This window comes from Dermacentor andersoni, chromosome 1 (assembly GCF_023375885.2).
Source record: "Dermacentor andersoni chromosome 1, qqDerAnde1_hic_scaffold, whole genome shotgun sequence".
Classification (NCBI taxonomy): domain Eukaryota; kingdom Metazoa; phylum Arthropoda; class Arachnida; order Ixodida; family Ixodidae; genus Dermacentor; species Dermacentor andersoni.
Window position 1 is genome coordinate 54,681,139 of NC_092814.1, and position 17,987 is coordinate 54,699,125.

Below are 17,987 nucleotides of genomic sequence, written 5' to 3' on the forward strand. Positions count from 1 at the left end.
AACATAGACGGAAAACCTTTCTTCGTAGTGATAAGGATGGTAAAGATAAACTTGCCTTCGTAGACGGAGCACTGGCCATACGGTTGTAGTTAGAAAGAATAAAACGCGCACTGCTTTTCTAAACTAGTCAAAGAACGTGTTGTAGATTAGCATGGTGAGGGTGTTAGCAATTTGTTGAATGGTTTGGGAAAGAAATCTAGGAAAAATCTAAAATGGCGTTAGTTCACCATCTTGTGAAAGCAATTGACGTTGAGTCACTCTGAATATGCGTTATTTATGCATATACTGCCGCGCCATCACGAGCAAATTTTTTTCTAGAAACCATTGGACAGCATGTGGCAAGCTCAGGTTGTGTTACAGGTGAACGAGCAATGTTGACTTCCTTACGTTGCAGGGTATCCCACAAGGACTTCGACATCCTCCAATGGAGCAACGAACTTGGGCGGCATTCCAGGTTCAGATGTTCTGCGATGTCCCGGTTTCCACTTGACAAATTCTTCAGGTGGCATTCTTTCAGGAGCTTCAGGAGTCCTTCGCCCACTTGGTGGCTTTCTGGCATCTGAAATAAACAAAATGCGACAAATACAAGCACAATAAGGAAAAACACAATGGTGAGTTTCGGAGAATTCAATAAAAATACCGTTCTGTGTTTATAGACGAGGCCAAATTAACGCAGTTTTTGCACGCACCTAGTTTATTTGTGTTCAATTTCGTTTTTCTTCCGACCGTTCTCATATTGCAGGTAAATGTACGTTTGCCTTGACATATAAATGAGGTGACGTACAAGTCACATGCAAATACAGCGTATGTTAAGAACCTTCCAAGCGGTATAATATTCGTAAGGTCGCGTAGGAGCTCAAAAGAGGCACCCTGTTAGTCGCAGACGTTGGAGGTACTTCTATCTCCGATGATCATTTGCGAGCGAATAAAGCACTCAAGCGGCCTACTGCCGCATAAATGATGCTGTTAGCCGCGCATGTAAAAATAAAATCGTTATAAGTATATTGCTAATGTTACAGACCCAACCACCATGCCGGAGTTAAATACATTTACAAAGTAGCTCTGTATGCGCGGGTCAGAAATATTAAATAAATCAATAATAGCTTCAAGACATTGACTTGGCTCTGTCTGAACGTCTCATAAATAAACGAAAGAGCATCTGAACGATGGCTGTCAGTGCGCGTGGCTAGTGACAGGGGACGACGCGACACAGGCTGCCTTCATGCCATGAAGGCGACGAAAATTCGTGACCAGTCCTCACCTCTTGGCGCCAACCTGTCCGTCTCGACGGAAGGAGGCCTTTCAGTTGGATACGGTTCCGTGGGTTCGAGGAACCAGGGCGACTCTGGCCTCGGGGGCTCCTTTCGTTGGACGGGCTCGGTGAGTGGCGGCCTCTCAGCGAACTCTCCCGGCCTGAGGGGCCTCGGCGGTTCTGCCCTTGGTGGCCTTCCGGGCCTGGTCTTCTCGGCGCTCGGCGGCCTCTCGGGCCTGGGCGGCCTCTCCGCGCTCGGCAACCGTTCGGGCAGTTTCGGCGGCGGCCTCTCGGGCTCGGCCGGTTCCTCCTCCTCCTTCGGTGCCTCCTTTGGCGAAGCGGAACGAAACATACTGAACGGCCATGTTGGCTTCAGAACAGTGGTGAGGAATTCGATGGCGCTCTCTTTCGCCGTCTTCTCCGGCTTTTCAGGCGGCGGGGACTCTGGAAGACGCGAAGAACGAAACTGCGTTGTTGAGTTGGATCGCGGCTCGGAACTAGATCATGATAGAGGGCAAAATCACAGAAAGGCTGCAAAGTGGCAGGCAGGTTGAAGCAATCCCTAGAGAATCTAGTCAAGATTTCGGTCAGTGCATGCATGCTTGTGAAATATAAAGCTAGGTACACTTAGCAAATGTTGTCCTACCCTCGCGACCCGCCGTGGTTGCTCAGTGGCCATGGTGTTAGGCTGCTGAGCACGAGATCGCGGGATCGAATCCCGGCCACGGCGGCCGCATTTCGATGGGGGCAAAACGCGAAAACACCCGTGTACTTAGATTTAGGTGCACGTTAAAGAACCCCAGGTGGTCGAAATTTCCGGAGTCCTCCACTACGGCGTGCCTCATAATCAGAAAGTGGTTTTGGCACGTAAAACCCCATAATTTAATTTTTTACCCTCGCGAAACACGTCAGGTTACTTAAGTAGTCAACGGGGCTTGTTGGTGGACGTTCATGATTATATTGCGCTTAGTGTTACACAGACGAACGATAGGGACAGCACGCGGACGTACTTGCGCTACGTACGTTCGTGTGCTGTCCCTATCATTCGTTTGTGTAACACTAAGCGCAATATTATCATGTAGTTAAACAATTTTTCCCAAAGCGTGTAAGATATATCTTTAGATCACCTTTCGGCCTTGACAGCTTCCGGATCTGTGGCACGATTGTTTCCTTAAAGCTCAACTCCGACTCCGACTCAAAGCTTTGGTATTCGTCGTCTGATGGCTTCCTTCGTGGTTGTTTGGACTGAAGAAACGCAGGAACCTTGTGCGGCTTTTCCTCTTGTGGTGGGTGGAATTCTTCTGGCTTGTGTTCCTCGGGTTCTTTATTTTTAAAAAGAAAAGCCAGGGCATAAGTTGCTACGCTGCTAACTGGATGTGTGAGCACAAAAATGCAGCTATAAGCGAATGAAATTCTTTTTTCTCTCTCTTCATGAGATCCCTAGAGAGAGGACGCGGGTGAAAAGCCTGTGTAGGCAGTCTGAAGGCCAAGTACACCCTTGGAACCATAACATGATCATGAAATATCCCAGCATAGCAGCAAACGGGATATTTTAAGAGCACCACAATAGCTATATTTACACAAGAATGTAGCTTGCTTGTCTCAAATGAAATAAAATGAAAGTCATTGTTTGAAGACGTACAAAAGCCCGCGCAGTGACATATAAGCGTGTGGAAATCAGTATATCCCAATAAGGGAGCAAAACATAAGAGATAAATAAAGCGCGCACAATATTTCACGCAATGAAAAGCGGCACGTTATGCGTCTCACATACCCCGCAAAAATGGAGTTCTTTCTTTACTCAACCTTTGTGACCCACAGGCGAAAGCATAATGTAAGGTTAGATAAAAAGTCAAAGAAAGTTGTACGAACCGGCGCACGCACAACCGCATGCACCTTCATAGAGTATGGTGAAATGCAATGTACTGCAAAAAAATATATGGAAGTCCTTGAAAGCCGAGGTTTTCTGTGGTTAACGAGCATAACATGTGCAGAGCTTAGAGGTGTAAAATCTGCACGTGTGTGTGGCCACCACAGCACACAAAGCCTGGGTGACGACGACGCTGAGATAAAAAAAAAGAGAACACGCTCTTGTTGTGGTCTACAAACATTTTATAGGATGGACAGTTGGGCTTCATTAGTGGCTCTTATGCTTAACGACTTGTTCATCTGCTTTTCCAGAACTACCAGCAGACTCAGGAATGACTGGTAGTGTACACCCGTGAGCAAAAGTTTACGGACCACAGGGTCGCCGGAAAAACATAATTTCTTCGTAATTAACACGCATAAACGGAAACTGACGAGTGCATTGGAAAATTCGTAATGCTAAGTGTTGTACCCTTCTTTATTGTTTCAGTTTCGTTTCTTTCAGTGTACATATCGTCATCGTCATTCAATATGATTTCCTATATAAGTGGCTTTAGTGTGACGAATAAAGGGAGTTGCATACTGCGCTTGCGTGGTCCAGTGTCATGCGTCTGGTCTGAGCCAGACACCACATATTGGCGACGAGGATTATGTGGTGTCTGTGGATTATGCCAATATGTGGTGTCTGGCTCAGCCCAGACGCATGACACTGGACCACGCAAGCGCAGTATGCAACTCCCTTTATTCGTCACAGTAAAGCCACTTATATAGGAAATCATATTGAATGACGATGACGATATGTACACTGAAAGAAACGGAACTGAAACAACAAAGGATACAACATCGCCTCCCGCTTGAAAATACAACATAGTAATTTGCAACAACAAAAGTAACACGAACTAAACACTTATTGTTCAGGTAAAGAAAACCCAAATCTTTCGACAGGTTGGCGTACCCTAGTGCTGCGACGCAAAGGTTGCTCCACCGAATCCTCTAAAGGAGCGACCACTTCTTCATTAACTTCAGCCCTTGTTTCCGGCGATCGCAACAGTTCACCCTGTTCAGCGTCTGCGCGGCTTTCAGCCCCAGCGGTACCCGAGTAGTCATGAGGCAATTCCCATGCCCATTGTTCTGTTGTCTGCGCTTGATTGCACGGAACCCGAACTAGTTTAGACGCGTTCCAGCAACGACCGTCGCTCATCAAAAAGCTATTTTTGCCTTTTCTGCCGACAGAATTTTTGCCGGCTGCAGTCTTTAATTTCAAGCTGCATTCACAGACAGAGCAGAGCATTAGTTTTATGGCGCAGTCCCTGGCCCGTATACTTTGGCTCACGGGTGCGCATATTGAGTTATTTATAGATACCCCATAGATGATGATAATAATAATAATAATAATAGTAATTATTATTATTATTATTATTATTATTATTATTATTATTATTATTATTATTATTATTATTATTATTATTATTATACGAATTATGTACATTGCACTTTATTAATTATAAGTTGATAGCAACACTACCCAAAAAATGGGCCAAGTGTTTCTGTCGTGCCTTGAAAACTATGATGAAATTCTTAACGAACGTAGACCGAATTTCCAGCTTTCTAGCTTTGTAGTAAGCAAATCAGAAGGCATTTACTTAGTTAATGTTAGCGCTCAACCAAACACGTTCTATGTGAGATTGAGAACACTGGTTTTAAACAAACCTCAATTTTCGCACCTCATCTGCTTCAATCAAACTAGCAGTGCATGTGAGTAGGCTGCGCTTCCTCACTGCACTCGTACCATAAAGTCTGGCAGAAATAACACTCAGTCGAAAACGACGTTAGCTGTGAACAGTTTTCGAATGACACATATTTCTTCCAGACTTTCGTGTTATTTCATGGCCCCTGAATGCTTGATTGTTTCAAAAACACGTCATTCGATGGGCAATACTGCAAGGATCTCTTGCCAGAACTAAGTGAGCGTGGTGGATTTAAGAAGTTTGAAAGGAGGAAGGAAATATAGTACACCGCATACAACGATTCAATAATTGCTAGCATCACCACACTAAGAGAACGCATAAATATTTAGTCGTGCCAATATCATACCTCCAGCATGAAGAATGCACTCAGTGGTTTTTTCTCCGGCCTCGTTTACGGCCTTGCAGACATAGCGCCCTTCAGTCGCGGGCATCATTTCGGTGATGTGCAGCATGCTCTTGTCGCTCAGAAGTGTTATTTTGTAGACAGGCATGTAGCTTGGCTCGATCAAGACGCCATTGTGGAACCATTGAACGTTAGGCTTTGGACGTCCCCGTACGGTGCACTCGAGTGTGACCGGGAATCCCAAAGGCTTGTGGTACGTGCTCTGCAAAGGCACTTCGAACCGCGGCCGCATACTCTTGAAGTCTGTAAGACGAAAAGAAAAGAGTGGCCGGCCGCCGAGGTTACTGAATTTTCTCAGAATGCCTTATGCAGAAAGGTACTTAGGTAACGTAACGAAAATCACAAGCTTTAGCTCTCACCAAGACTCAAGCGATGGTCTGATCTATGTATCCGTCGCATGGGCCTCATGGAATTCAGATCTGCAATTAAAGATACAGGACCGTCACACAATATCTCATACAACAGTGGTTGTGCCCGTAAGATTGAGGTAGCAAAGTCCAGAACATTATTTATTACAAGATTTCTTCAGAAAAAAAAAAGAAAGAGTGTGGAAATGGGGCGTGCGAAATGGGGAACATAGTAAATAATATGTGCTGTGAAACATGCCAACAAATGAAAGGAAAATGAGGAAACAGTAAAGATAAATATCTTGTGCACCACCTGCGTCAAGAAATATAGGTGTTAATATAACTACCTTGGCATTCTGTTCACACACGATTGATCATGGTCCAAACATATTGAAGAAATCCGTTTTAAAGCTCTAGCACGTTTAGGTCACCTAAAGTATTCACTGCGCTCATCCCCTAAGGAAACATAATTGCTCACTTATAAAACTCTAGTATGGCCCATCTTGGAATACAGCTGTGCCATTTGGAGCCCGTATTTGAAATGCGAAAAAAAAAACTAGAATCTGTCAGAAAAAGAAAAGCAATTCCATTTATATAACAGCGTTACGACAAGGACTACTTCCCCTCTTTTAATCTTACCTCCTTGAACCTGTATTCCCTAACCGAGCGGCATCGCGTAGAAAGCCCTAAACTATTTTACACCGCTATTAACACTAAACGTTGCTCATCTTTGGAATACATTAAGTTTGCTAAACCGTCTATTACCAGGAATTTTCGCCTTCTAAGTATTGCACCTTTGTATACGCCAGGAATGACAAATTCAAATGTAGTTTTTTTCCCCGATCCATCTAAATGTGGAACCAGCTACCCGATAACATTCGAAATTTGCTATTTGACAAGTTCGTTATGGCAATCACTGGTTCCATACCTTGTGATGCTTAGGACAATGTATTGTATACAATGTATATATGTCTGTATTATGGCCATGTTTTGCTTTTCGTTTTTTTTTATATCCACTGCACCTGTGTTTTGCTTTGCGTTCGGCACCTTTGATTTACTCGTACCTCACTCCTGCGATAACCGTCTTACCGTTGTAGTATGTATAAATAAACAATAAAGAAAATTGGGATTTTTGTATTGCGAGCTTTTCCCGAAGGATATGTAAGTTCTGTACATTGTAACCAACTTGTAAAGCGGTGTTCAGAAAATCTTACAATTTGACTGCTACAACTGGATATCGTTATATCGGACTAATTTAATATGACCGGCAAATAATAGCATTCAAAACGAGGGACATGGGGAAAAGAGACAGGCAAACGAGTGCAAACCCTATATACCGAGTTTCTGTTCATGCTAGAAGCCATGCATGAAATGGCTGCTGATGACTTTATTCCATTGCTTAAAGTACGATTCACTGAGGAACACACGTTCTGGACGTATGAACCGCGTGCTAAGAAACCTGTGCCCCAACGTGACTGTTACATTCTAAATTTGTTATGAGAACTGTAACTTTGCTGTGCTTCGCTAATGCTTGAGAGAAATTAATATTGTTGACACAAAATGACTGGAAGCATTGGCAGGCAATAATGCCCCCTAAATAGTGCGGGGCTTCTTAAGCATATACAGATTACTGTCTTTGTTAGTTTTCTCAGTCATGAGCGCTGACGAGAGCAAGCTTCTCATCTTGGTTTAAGTGTGAAGCTCAAAAGTGCCATTGCTCCATATATATGCACGCTGTTGCACATTTTGAAGGCGGTGTTTTAACGAGCTATAGCTCGTGTTCGTTCTTCTGCATCCGAGAAGTTGTTCCCGTTTCGAACTTAATCAAAGTGGTTCAACGCACCATAAAGCACAAATCTATCTTTGTCTGTGTTATTCTGATCGTTGCGTACTGCGTGCCTTTATCCTAATACCCTTTAGTTGCTCGACGTTTTCTTCCAGGTGTTTTGCCTAAGCTCTCAGCATATTTGTGACCTAACAATTTCTCCTGTCAATTTGGTTTCTATAGAAGTATAAGCTTAGTATTTTGGATCGGTCAGTGGCCCAAAGAAGAAAAAAAAATCGAAGCTTAGGGAAGGGATGGCGCATGCCATCTGTGAATCTGTTCTATAGGAGCTTGCCAGCCTTGATAGTTGTGTCATATGGCATAGGCTTGACACACCTTTATGGCTTCCTGCTCATATTATAGTTCTTTATTACCTCCTTTTCTTTGCTGCCTGCGCTTTGGCAGAGACTCTTGTTTTATGTTGTGAGCACTCTTGTTGCACATTTATTTCCCTTTTCTATAAAAATGCTATTTTCTAACTGCATGGCGCGTTCTTCCACCGTCGTTATATGCCGAGAGATTCAGCTTAGAACCACGCCGACACATTATTCCAAGATTAATTCCAAAATTTCTGATCACCATTATTCTACTGATTCGAATTCATTTGCTCCTCCCCGACAATTTCTTCGTTTTCTTGCCACTGGCTTTATTTCCCAATTTACTTTTGGGTCACCGTGCCCTTTATTATTTTATTTCTATTGGTATTACGCCTACTATATCTTGGTGGTGCGGGATTTCCCTCTCCTTTATTTTAAATTTCTTTTCACGCATGAGGGACCCCAAAGATAACGTTGTCCGAACCAAACACGGCTACAATCTGTGTAACCGTGGTTTGAGAATGTCAGAGAATGGGCGTCAAAACGCTTGGCAAAGCAGCGTTTCTGTTGCGATATGACGTGCAGGCTTCGTGTCGCACACTTGGGCTCACATAATATGCCTTAGTGAACGAGTGTTTTCTGAACCTCAAAACAATGAGTTGTGGTGTTTGCGTACTCACCCAGCTGTATCAGCTCTGCACGGGTAGTGTCAGTACCGTAGCGGTTCTTGGCTTCCACCACGTATTCTGCAAAATCTTCAAGCTCTGTGTGTGCTATTGTAAGAGACGAAATACCCTGGGGGTCATAGTAGAGCTGATATTCGAAGGAATGCTTTATCGGTACTCCATTTCGGTACCAGGTTATCTTCGGTTTCGGCATCCCGACAGCTTTGCAGTCCAACCTAAAGTAGAAAATGCAAGCGCGTTTCAGTGCTGGTCTGTCAAGTAAAAATCGTTGCTCGTACCAGTTTATTAAGCATTTGGGCCGCGATTTTTTTAAGGATGCCTTCCGCTCGATTCTATGCACTCTTATCGTCCACCGTTCACGACCGGCTGATCCCATTTATAACGCGGCCTCTGACCGCTGTCAAAGCGCGAAAATAAATAGCATTATAAGAGGCATCCCTATAAAATCGCGGTGTTGGTCTGTTACAGTGTGTTCTATGCTCTTACTTCTGATCAAGCATTGCTTGATGAGAAGTAACATTGTTTGCAATATGAATATAAATTTGCAATAAATTGGTATAATCATCGCTACGCATTGTTTTCATCGTTATTGCTATGCTAAGGTAAACGGAGGACAAAGGCAAGTCATGATAGACGAACTGCTTGGGAAGGCTCTTCAGCCACCGCCGAAGAAAAACCACGATCGTACTGTGGGTGTGCGCACCCAACTTTCAGGGAATGAAAATAACGAGAAAGTGGAGAGAACTAAACAGTTACAATCAACTTGAATAATTGTTTATGCTTATCTGCTATGTGGAATTTGTAGCAATCCGCAGAGCACAGTAAGTTCGCAGGTTATATATTCGTAGGTTCACGAACATTCAGCCTAACGTTACGTTGTAATATCATTCCTTGGGATAGAGTTACGATAGAAGTCTTGGTGCTCTAGGTCAAACAAAGCTTCGCTCAGGAAAAAATTTTCTTATTCTTAACGTCCATATCAATTGCTCTTTCAGGTGCAAGCTTTTTTTTAAGGCCCGCCAAAGTAGGATGCTACAGAATTGTGCTACAACTCACGTTGCTGGTTGGCCCAATGGCACTATGACATCTTCCAAAGGTACAACCACAACAGGCGCTGAGCCAGGGTCCGACGTTTTCCTTCGCCCACGTTCCCAAGGTTGTACTGGCTCGTAGCATACGGGAATGGCCTCCTTGGGCACGCTTGTGGAACCTCGAGAGACCTTCTTTTTCCTTCGCTTATGATGAGATTTTCGAGGTTTGTGCTTGTCCTGTTTCAAGGGGGAAGAGAGCATGCAAAGCTGAATCATTGCGATGCGCCTGTACCATTATTTTTTTTAGTTTATCGTACCCCGTCATGATAGCCACAACTACGAGCACATAAAAAAGTACGTACGCCTGGCATCCTGGGTGGCCGGCCGTCATCCCTAGGAAGATCTGGTATCCTTTCCATATCGGACTCATCCATCTCAGAAACACTGGGCATTGTGTCCAATGTGTCGTAAGATTCTTCTTGAGTGTGGTCATGGGTATGTGCAGTCCCGGGGGTGTCGTAAGTTGCCGACGCAACTTCGGAGTCTGGGACGTACTCGTACGCTGCAAGTGTACAAACAAGTGAATGATCAGCTCATAGAAGTAGCGTTCTCTGACGCTTCTTAAACGAACTCCCAGGTTCTTGAATGCAAAACCGCCCACAACTAATGATAAGCACGAATAAAACAGGATAGGGCGACACCATATTTGGTGCAGAAAAGAAGAACGGATCTCATCTTATACCAGTCGCAACTTTTATTTGGAACGATGCGTTGAGAGCCGTTACAGCACCCCCTCCCTAAAAAAAAAGAAATAAAAAAGAAAAGAAAACGTGGAAATCGTGCACTGGCACATAAAGTAGAGACTATCAGCAGGGCAGCGAGTACGTATATGCTAACGTGCACTTACATATAACTGAAGCCTGAATTATCACGCGCTAAACATTATTTATATCTATGCGATTCAGGTAGACGTTCTACCGAAACATTGTGTACATAAGCGAAACATATTCTGAAGCATTAAACACTGTGTACTGATAAACTCTGAGCCATCCGCCGCCTGAGACTGTGAGCTTACCCCATGCCATCCGGAGAAACATCACCGTACGTCCTCTACCTCGCAATATGCACCCAGTGCACCACGCAGAGCGAAGGGAGGCCCGCGCCCTGGCCATACACAAGCGATACGGGACTTTACCCTCTACAGCCTACACGGACGCGGCTTCTTACTCCAGACACGCAGCCACAACAGCCACCGTAGTCGTCAACACAGAACATCGGAGCAGCATTTCACTCACACGAAACAATCCCCTCCAAGCCGAGGAAGCGGCCATAGCCCTCGCGCTCTCCCAAACAGAGGTTGAAGTCATAGTGACCGACTCCCAACAGGCGTGCCGCAACTTTGCTAGCGGCAGAATTCATACCACTGCGCTCCGGATCATCAATCAAAAGCCGCCAACGAGATCAGTCATGATCATCTGGGCGCCAGCTCATCAAGGCATTCCTGGCAACGAGGTCGCCAACCACGTGGCTCGAGATCTGACCCACCGAGCCGACGCCGAGGAATCTGAACCCGAGCGCATGCACCCTCTAGTCTCTTACCAAGACATCACACAACACTACAAGCTCACCCGCAGAACATACGCACCCCCACACAAGTCACTACCTAGAGAGCAGGAGCGATGCCTCCGAGCTCTACAGGTTAATACATTCCCCCACCCAACCAGAAATCACCTCATAGACCCTACAAAATTCTCTCCGCAATGCCGCTTCTGCGCAGAGCCCGGGTCCCTCAGGCACATAGTAGGGGGTTGCAGAGCGGCTCCATTAAATCCTCCGGACCCTTACCCCACTAACGAGCTTTGGGAGAGAGCCTTGGCCAGCTCCGACCTCGAGGATCAGCAACGGCTGATTGCGAGGGCCCAGGACGCGGCCCGAGCTCAAGGCATCCTGGAATGAGGACGCCTCTCCAAAGCTTCATTCACCGAATAAAAAAGTTTATTCTCTCTCTCTCTCTCTGCCTTACGAAGCCGATAAGTACTGAATCCAAGGAAACACAGGGGAAATGAAGTTAGCTTGTTTTAAATAGAGCGTCCAGTAATTCTAGGGGAGGGGAAAGTTGTATTTATTTTCACATTCTTAATAAAGATCGGGCAGACGAAAGTGGAAGACGACTTGCTGCTGGTCAGGCCGCATACAGAGCCTGCGGCTGTCCTCTCTGCACTTTCTTGCGCACTTATGTGGGAAAATGTGTGACGTACCCTAGGCAACGGAATACTTCTAACACCGTGCCCTAGGCATATCCGCCAGCGCCGCTCACTGCCGGGGCGGCGGATGCGGAATATCCACATCCGGTGCAAAACATAATATCCAGAGCCAAATTAACGCTCAACTATCGGGATTCTAGCCTTGTGGCCATGTAAAACGATGCCGCATGGCTTTAGCTTCAGTGTAGCCGTTACAAAAGTTGAATATGGCTGTGAGACGCATTAACGCGACTCCTTACAGGATCAAATAAAATATGCGCATGGTGCGACATTGTGCAGAAAAAACAACAACAAGCAACTAGGTTGTGATAATTCACTGATCTTCCGTTCGACGAACTGTATAAAATGTTTTCACTAATATACGCTAATTTCATTAATAACACTAACATACAAGGTAAATTATAGAAGCATATCAACTGTATTTACTGACAGAAGGGCAAAGAGCGTTAAACAAAAGTTTATAGAATGTCAGATTTTTTGTCTTTTGTAGCTTTTTTGTTTTATCTACCATCGCCCACGAATATCTTTAAGGGAACCTTTAGCTCGGTGCCAACTCCAATTTATCTTTGGAAATGCGTCTTAAAGTTTGCTGCATTTAAGATAAAAAAGTGAATTCTACCAACCGTGGGAAGCAGAATTTTGATTTAAGGCCTCATTGCTTTGAGAAATATTGCCGAAAGTAGTAAGTTTACAATATTGAAGCACAGAGTTTACAAATCTAACTCTGTACCAAAAACAAGCACCACAGTTCGGCAAACCGCATATGTTAGATTATCTCAAAGAAAGGAATGTGGAATATGAGTTGTTACAATGTTTACGGATGTTTTAAAGATGTCCTACTACAAATTAGTGCTATAATTATGGTAATTTAGAGCAACTTAATACATGGACGCAAAATAACAGAGTGTACAAGGACGGGCACTGGAAGTTGGAACATACTACTACAAATTAGTGCTACGCTTCAAAGCGGTGTATAACACAACATGTTTTTCCACTATCGATGCAAGTGCAGTTTATCGAATCGCGATATTTTGTTGCTGAGTTGCAGCGTTGTAAACATAACGCTTCCGCTTTTTAAACTTTGAAATTTTCGACAACTTTTGTAAAAATTATGGCCTTGATCAAACACAGCCAGCTAAACACAGCCAGCAGGGTGGAACACGGCAGCACACTTCGAAACAGGGACGTGCACTGCCAAATTCCATCATGGTTAACCAACTTGCCCACCAGTAAAACTTGAACAGTTAGCAGATTTTAACTTTTCTCTTAAATGCAACAAGCCTAACAAAATTTGGTGGTGTGCATGCCGAGCAAAACGATTGCTCCGCTCCCGTGTAGTTATGTAGGAGCTGGAGCTCCTGGACACTTCCCCGTAATGTTTCCTCAGTTACGTGACAGTTCCTGGTACACGGTTGTGGATTGCTTACATTCCACGTTGATATGCGTCCGCGTTACGGCAGTTCCAGCTATATTCACTGCTTTGCAGATGTATTCTCCCATATCTTCTGGAAAAGCTTCAGAGATGAACAATTCGCAGTATCCATCTGTCCTTTGCGTTGTCCAGACATCCGAGTTTTCTTTCACTTCTCTATCGTTATGCAGCCAGGTGACACGTGGCTGTGGCTTTCCAGTGACCTAGCAGAAAAAAAATTGCGACCAGTATTATGTTACATCATTGTCAAAAAAAGGTGTTTCAGGTATAGAAGCGAATACTTACGTAAACAGAAAGCTTGGCTTCACCACCATCCATCACCGTCACTGGTGTAAGCTCAGTCAAGAACCTAGGAGCTTCTACCGCTGCACCCTCAACGGCTTCCTCTGCAAGCGTAAAACAGCCCATCTCTCGTTTTAAATGCTTTCATTTCCTCGCGTAATATCCCTGCTATTATATCCTTACCTTCTACCGTCAACTTGGCCTTTGAAGTTGCGATGCCAACAGGGTTTTCCGCTGTCACCGAGAAAGTTCCCGCATCATCGGGAAACACTTCTGCTATCTTGAGAGTCGTCCTGTTGCCTTCGTTATATATTTGAAAATCTCTAGAAGACTGTGTTGCAGGAGAAGAAAAAAACAAGAAGAAAACAAATAATAGTATGTGAGGTGCATGTTCTTAGTATTAGCATATCGTACACAAGCCACGGCAAAGTGCAACAAAAAACGAAGAAAAGAAAATGAATGTCTGAGGTCGTGTAATTATATAATAAGCAAAAAGAAGGTAACTGTTGGGTTCACTTACCTTAATAGCTTTCCCGTTAAGGTACCAAGTAAATGAAACAACTTCAGGGAACGATGTAACCTCTCCAACAAACGTAACTGGTGATCCTTCAACGACAGTTTGGGAGACCAAGTTTCTGGTGAAGAAGGGTGGCTTTAGTTGTGTGAGGCTCTCGGGTGGCGAAGGCGGTCTTATTTCTGTGGGCTCAGCTCCAGGTCCTACTTTGCTTAGTGGCGAAGTTGGCAGCGACTGTTCTTCTGTTAGCAGTAAGAGAAAAAAAACATGAAATGGCTGTAGTAAACTAGCGAAGAAGGGTACGTTCAACCGATAAATTTTGCATAATGATGTAACAAAAGCAAAATTGAATCACATGCAACGCTAAGCATGAGCACAAACTTGTATCGGTGTTCTAGCCTGATTAGGCGAAACAGAGCTGAACTCACCTGTAGCTATCACACATAGAAAATACAAAACAAAGAAAGCAAAAGGAAACTTACGAATAACACGAAGATTGGCGGATGTCGTTGCTCTGCCCGCAGGGTTCTGAGCCCTGCATTCGTAGGGCCCAGCATCTTCGGGGAATAATTCAGCAATGACAAGAGAGCTCTTTAGGCCTTCAGACGTCACAAGAAAATCCCTGGATGACTTCAACAACTTTCCTTCAAAGAACCTGAAAAATAAGCAATCGTTTGCATCACACGCGCCTTCCATTTGAACTGGAAACATATTGTCGTGTCTGGGAGGTACATAAGTAAACAGTAGGAGGGAACTGACAATCTTACCAGTTAAAATCTGGGGTGGGCACAGCGTGAACTTCCACGCTTAACCTTGCAGGCTCTCCCTCAGGGTAAGCCATGGGCCTAAGCGGCTGCACGAACCGCGGCTGCACTGACACGTCTGACGTTCCTCCAAAGAACTCCACGTCTGTGAGACAGACACCACAGTGAAATGTAAAGACTTATTCCAAGTAATGAAGCCCTTGTGCCTGCACAAATACACGTTATAATACGAACTTGTAAACATGTGGACACGAAGCCCGTTGCGTACGTTGTGTTAACGAGTTTTGAGTTTGGATGAGTTTGAGTTTGGATGAAGTTTGGATGAGTTAGTAAGAAAGGAAGGACGGAAGGAAGCAGCTTTTATTATTCAGTTCATTCAGTTTAATATTATTCAGTTTATTATGCAGAAAAGAAGCAGTTTTTTTATTTTATTCTTAATGTCAGGAAACAGTTTTTTTTTAGGTCGTGATGAGATGGCAATGCGTCAAAAAGAAACAGTTGATTTATGGCATTGCAATATTGAGGGTATGCGACAGGATTCGGTTTACATCCTGTTTACATCAGACATACGGTACGTCTTTCTTAAGAGTAGGCAGTTCTTGAATGTTAGTCGCAGTCTCCCGCGAGGTTCCCAATGGCAGGCTGCCTAGCATAGTGTCACTGACAGTGAAGCTTATGCGAATGAGCAAACTAATAAAACGCGCCTCCTGATATACGCGCTGCATAATATAAACTTGTTCAGGTTCAACAGGACGGAAAGAAGAACGAGTAGGGTGGGTATTCATACTACTAGCGCAATAAAACGTGATACAGTACGAGCGCTTGATGTGCGCCATTCTTACTATGCCACGTTTCGTTGCGCCGATAGCACGAGTTCAGCTTCACAAGGTGCTTGGGGAAACGAATTAAGCCTTGCTAGTGAGGCTCAAAAGGAGTCTTAATGTCTCAATCTGCGAATGTTCACTCCCATATTGAAGTTCTCGAACATTTTAAAGAAACAAACACAACGACAAGTGACTACGCATTCAATCAAGACAGCTCGCACATGCCGACGCGGTAATTGCATCTTAAGTAAGGGTATGAGTCAAGGCAACGGCTAGCCTTTCTCAATGGGCTTATCGGAGAAAAACACATTTTTGATTTCTTTCTTTCTGTGTCACCAGCCTTTATGACAAATAACAAGCAGCATACACACCTCATTTCTTCATTTGAGCCCGGCATTCCTTCAACTATATACCTCTTATTCGATCATGCGCGCCCACTAGCAAGTGCCAAAAAACTTTTTTCCACTTTATGACTTACCGACCACAGTGACAGCCGCAGACGTCTCGTCTTGGCCGTACTCGTTGAATGCTCGGCACGTGTACAGGCCCTGGTCGTCTGGGTAAATCTCCGGAATGGTAAGCGAGACTAGGCCTGTCTGGGGATCGTAGTGCATTTGAAAGTCTTTCGTATCTTTAACTTCTCGTCTGTTTTGAAACCATTTGATCTGCACAGAAAAAAATACAAAAGAGGTTCTGAGGCCAGCTTCAACCAAGCGTTTTGAATATCATCAGCAATACACCAACACCCCGATCTGCATGCGTCGTGCCTCCGCATCGTTTTAAAGAGTGGTTTTTTTCATCGGGCCTAATTGCGGCTAAAGCTCGCCATTGTGAAATATATTCACTGTCGCTAAAAGTCAGAACATTGGCAAGCGTCTTCAATCGATGTTAGTTGGGAAGATCAGAAGCGGCGCTGTGGTTCTGGTAATAGCGTTTGGTTTATACAGCTTCTTACTATCGGTGGCACTATGAGTTCAGTACATTCGGCATTGCAGCCGAGCTCGTCCTTGTTTCGCAGTCTCGAAATCACCTGTGGTTTCGCGACGCAGAAGATGGCGCACACTGCTGCTCGAGGTGTTACGTGTTACGTTTGCCTTCCCGCATGGTTCACACTGACTGCACTACAGCCTCAGTGACATTATGTGACAGCAAGCGACTTGCATGTCGCAATATAATGCTAATTGATCTAAGTGGCTTGTCTGCAATCACGCAAAGCTACTGCTTCAGGTAGATATATCTTTCCTTACCACACCTACTGGTAATCTGGGCTGGAATAATGTAACGATTCAATTACAATTCATTTTCAATTCGCGTTTCCTCAGTGACCCGAGCGGCTCTCCGCCTACTTTATGACCAGGGTTGCCGATTTACGGTAGATGATAAGAAAGGAATGGAATCGAGTGAAAGGAATCCCTACACCGCACCGGCCCTGGTGTGCCACGTGCGCACTCGGCAGGCGTTGGCGCCGTTCCCCTCTTTTAGCATAAAAATAAAATAAAAACGCGAGACCCACTCGCGCCGCTCTTGAATTTTTTATGTAAGTTCAGGAACACAGTTTTTTGGTGAATTGTCGCATGATTTTGCTGAAAAACGTATTTTTTCTGTAAGTTGTGACATGATTTTGCTACATCTCCGTCCCGAAGAAATGAAACATTCTTGTTCATTGTCAGTGGCAACTAAACACACTGTGACAGAAGTGACTCATATGCTTCAAAAACGGTATATAAGATGCTTGCGTTGCCAACTGTCAATTTTTTTATGTTATCTTATTGTGCGACAGACTTTTAATTCTCACGACAAGACCTTCGACGTGGCCACATTAGAGCGTTCTACTTAGGGGAAATCTTGTTGCAAAAAATATCAGCCTATCGCGCAACAATTAACTGCTTGGTTTGGTCGTGCTGTTAACCGAGACAATACTTGACAATAATTGCATGTCGTGCGCAGCTACAGTTTTGCACGATTGAACAACTGGTCCATATGTTGGCGCCAACAGCACCGCTGTCCTGAGGTCAATGTTTAGAACACAGCTTATAAACCGCAGTAAACCATCATACATGTATTGGCTGGCTGCCGACTACTGTACAGCGTAGAATCGCGGGAGAGCCATCTGTGGCTGCCACAGGCTCCAGCTGTTCGATGAACCGCGGTGGCTCCTTGCCCCCTGCAAAAAAAAAAAAAAAGGAAACGAGATATTTTCAGCGTGCGCTCTACGTTGATGCAGGCACGTCAGAATACGATGTGCTCAAAAGTCCAATGTTTGCACTGTGAAACACAGAGTCGCGGTAGAGCGTCAGGCGACACTGACGGCGAAACAGCTCCAGCAATACATTCACGGTATGTGACACGAGGACTTACTCCACGGAGTGGTTTCGCTCCCCTAGAAGACGGATCTCAATGAGAAGCACAAGTCTGTTTATATTTTATGTCTA

General features: G+C 44.5%; 2 protein-coding genes across 2 annotated transcripts in view; both read right to left on the minus strand.

Moving 5' to 3' along the window:
* The window catches only part of sls (sallimus), a 285,614-nt gene that overhangs the window by 148,719 nt on the left and 118,908 nt on the right, over window positions 1–17,987 (minus strand). The window contains exons 113-120 of the mRNA XM_072287454.1: window positions 17,613–17,719; window positions 16,034–16,220; window positions 8,439–8,531; window positions 5,629–5,688; window positions 5,213–5,512; window positions 2,380–2,574; window positions 1,262–1,696; window positions 388–559 (exon numbers count right to left, since the gene is read on the minus strand). Coding sequence (XP_072143555.1) covers window positions 388–559; window positions 1,262–1,696; window positions 2,380–2,574; window positions 5,213–5,512; window positions 5,629–5,688; window positions 8,439–8,531; window positions 16,034–16,220; window positions 17,613–17,719 — 1,549 coding nt within the window. The remainder of the gene's footprint in view (window positions 1–387; window positions 560–1,261; window positions 1,697–2,379; window positions 2,575–5,212; window positions 5,513–5,628; window positions 5,689–8,438; window positions 8,532–16,033; window positions 16,221–17,612; window positions 17,720–17,987) is intronic.
* LOC140213047 (obscurin-like) lies at window positions 5,528–14,203 on the minus strand. Its single transcript, XM_072284192.1, has 5 exons — window positions 13,457–14,203; window positions 13,167–13,374; window positions 9,501–10,037; window positions 8,439–8,659; window positions 5,528–5,688 (listed from the first exon to the last, which is right to left on the minus strand). Exons 1-3 carry the CDS (start codon window positions 13,577–13,579, stop codon window positions 9,784–9,786), a joined length of 585 nt encoding a protein of 194 aa, XP_072140293.1. The 5' UTR covers window positions 13,580–14,203; the 3' UTR covers window positions 5,528–5,688; window positions 8,439–8,659; window positions 9,501–9,783.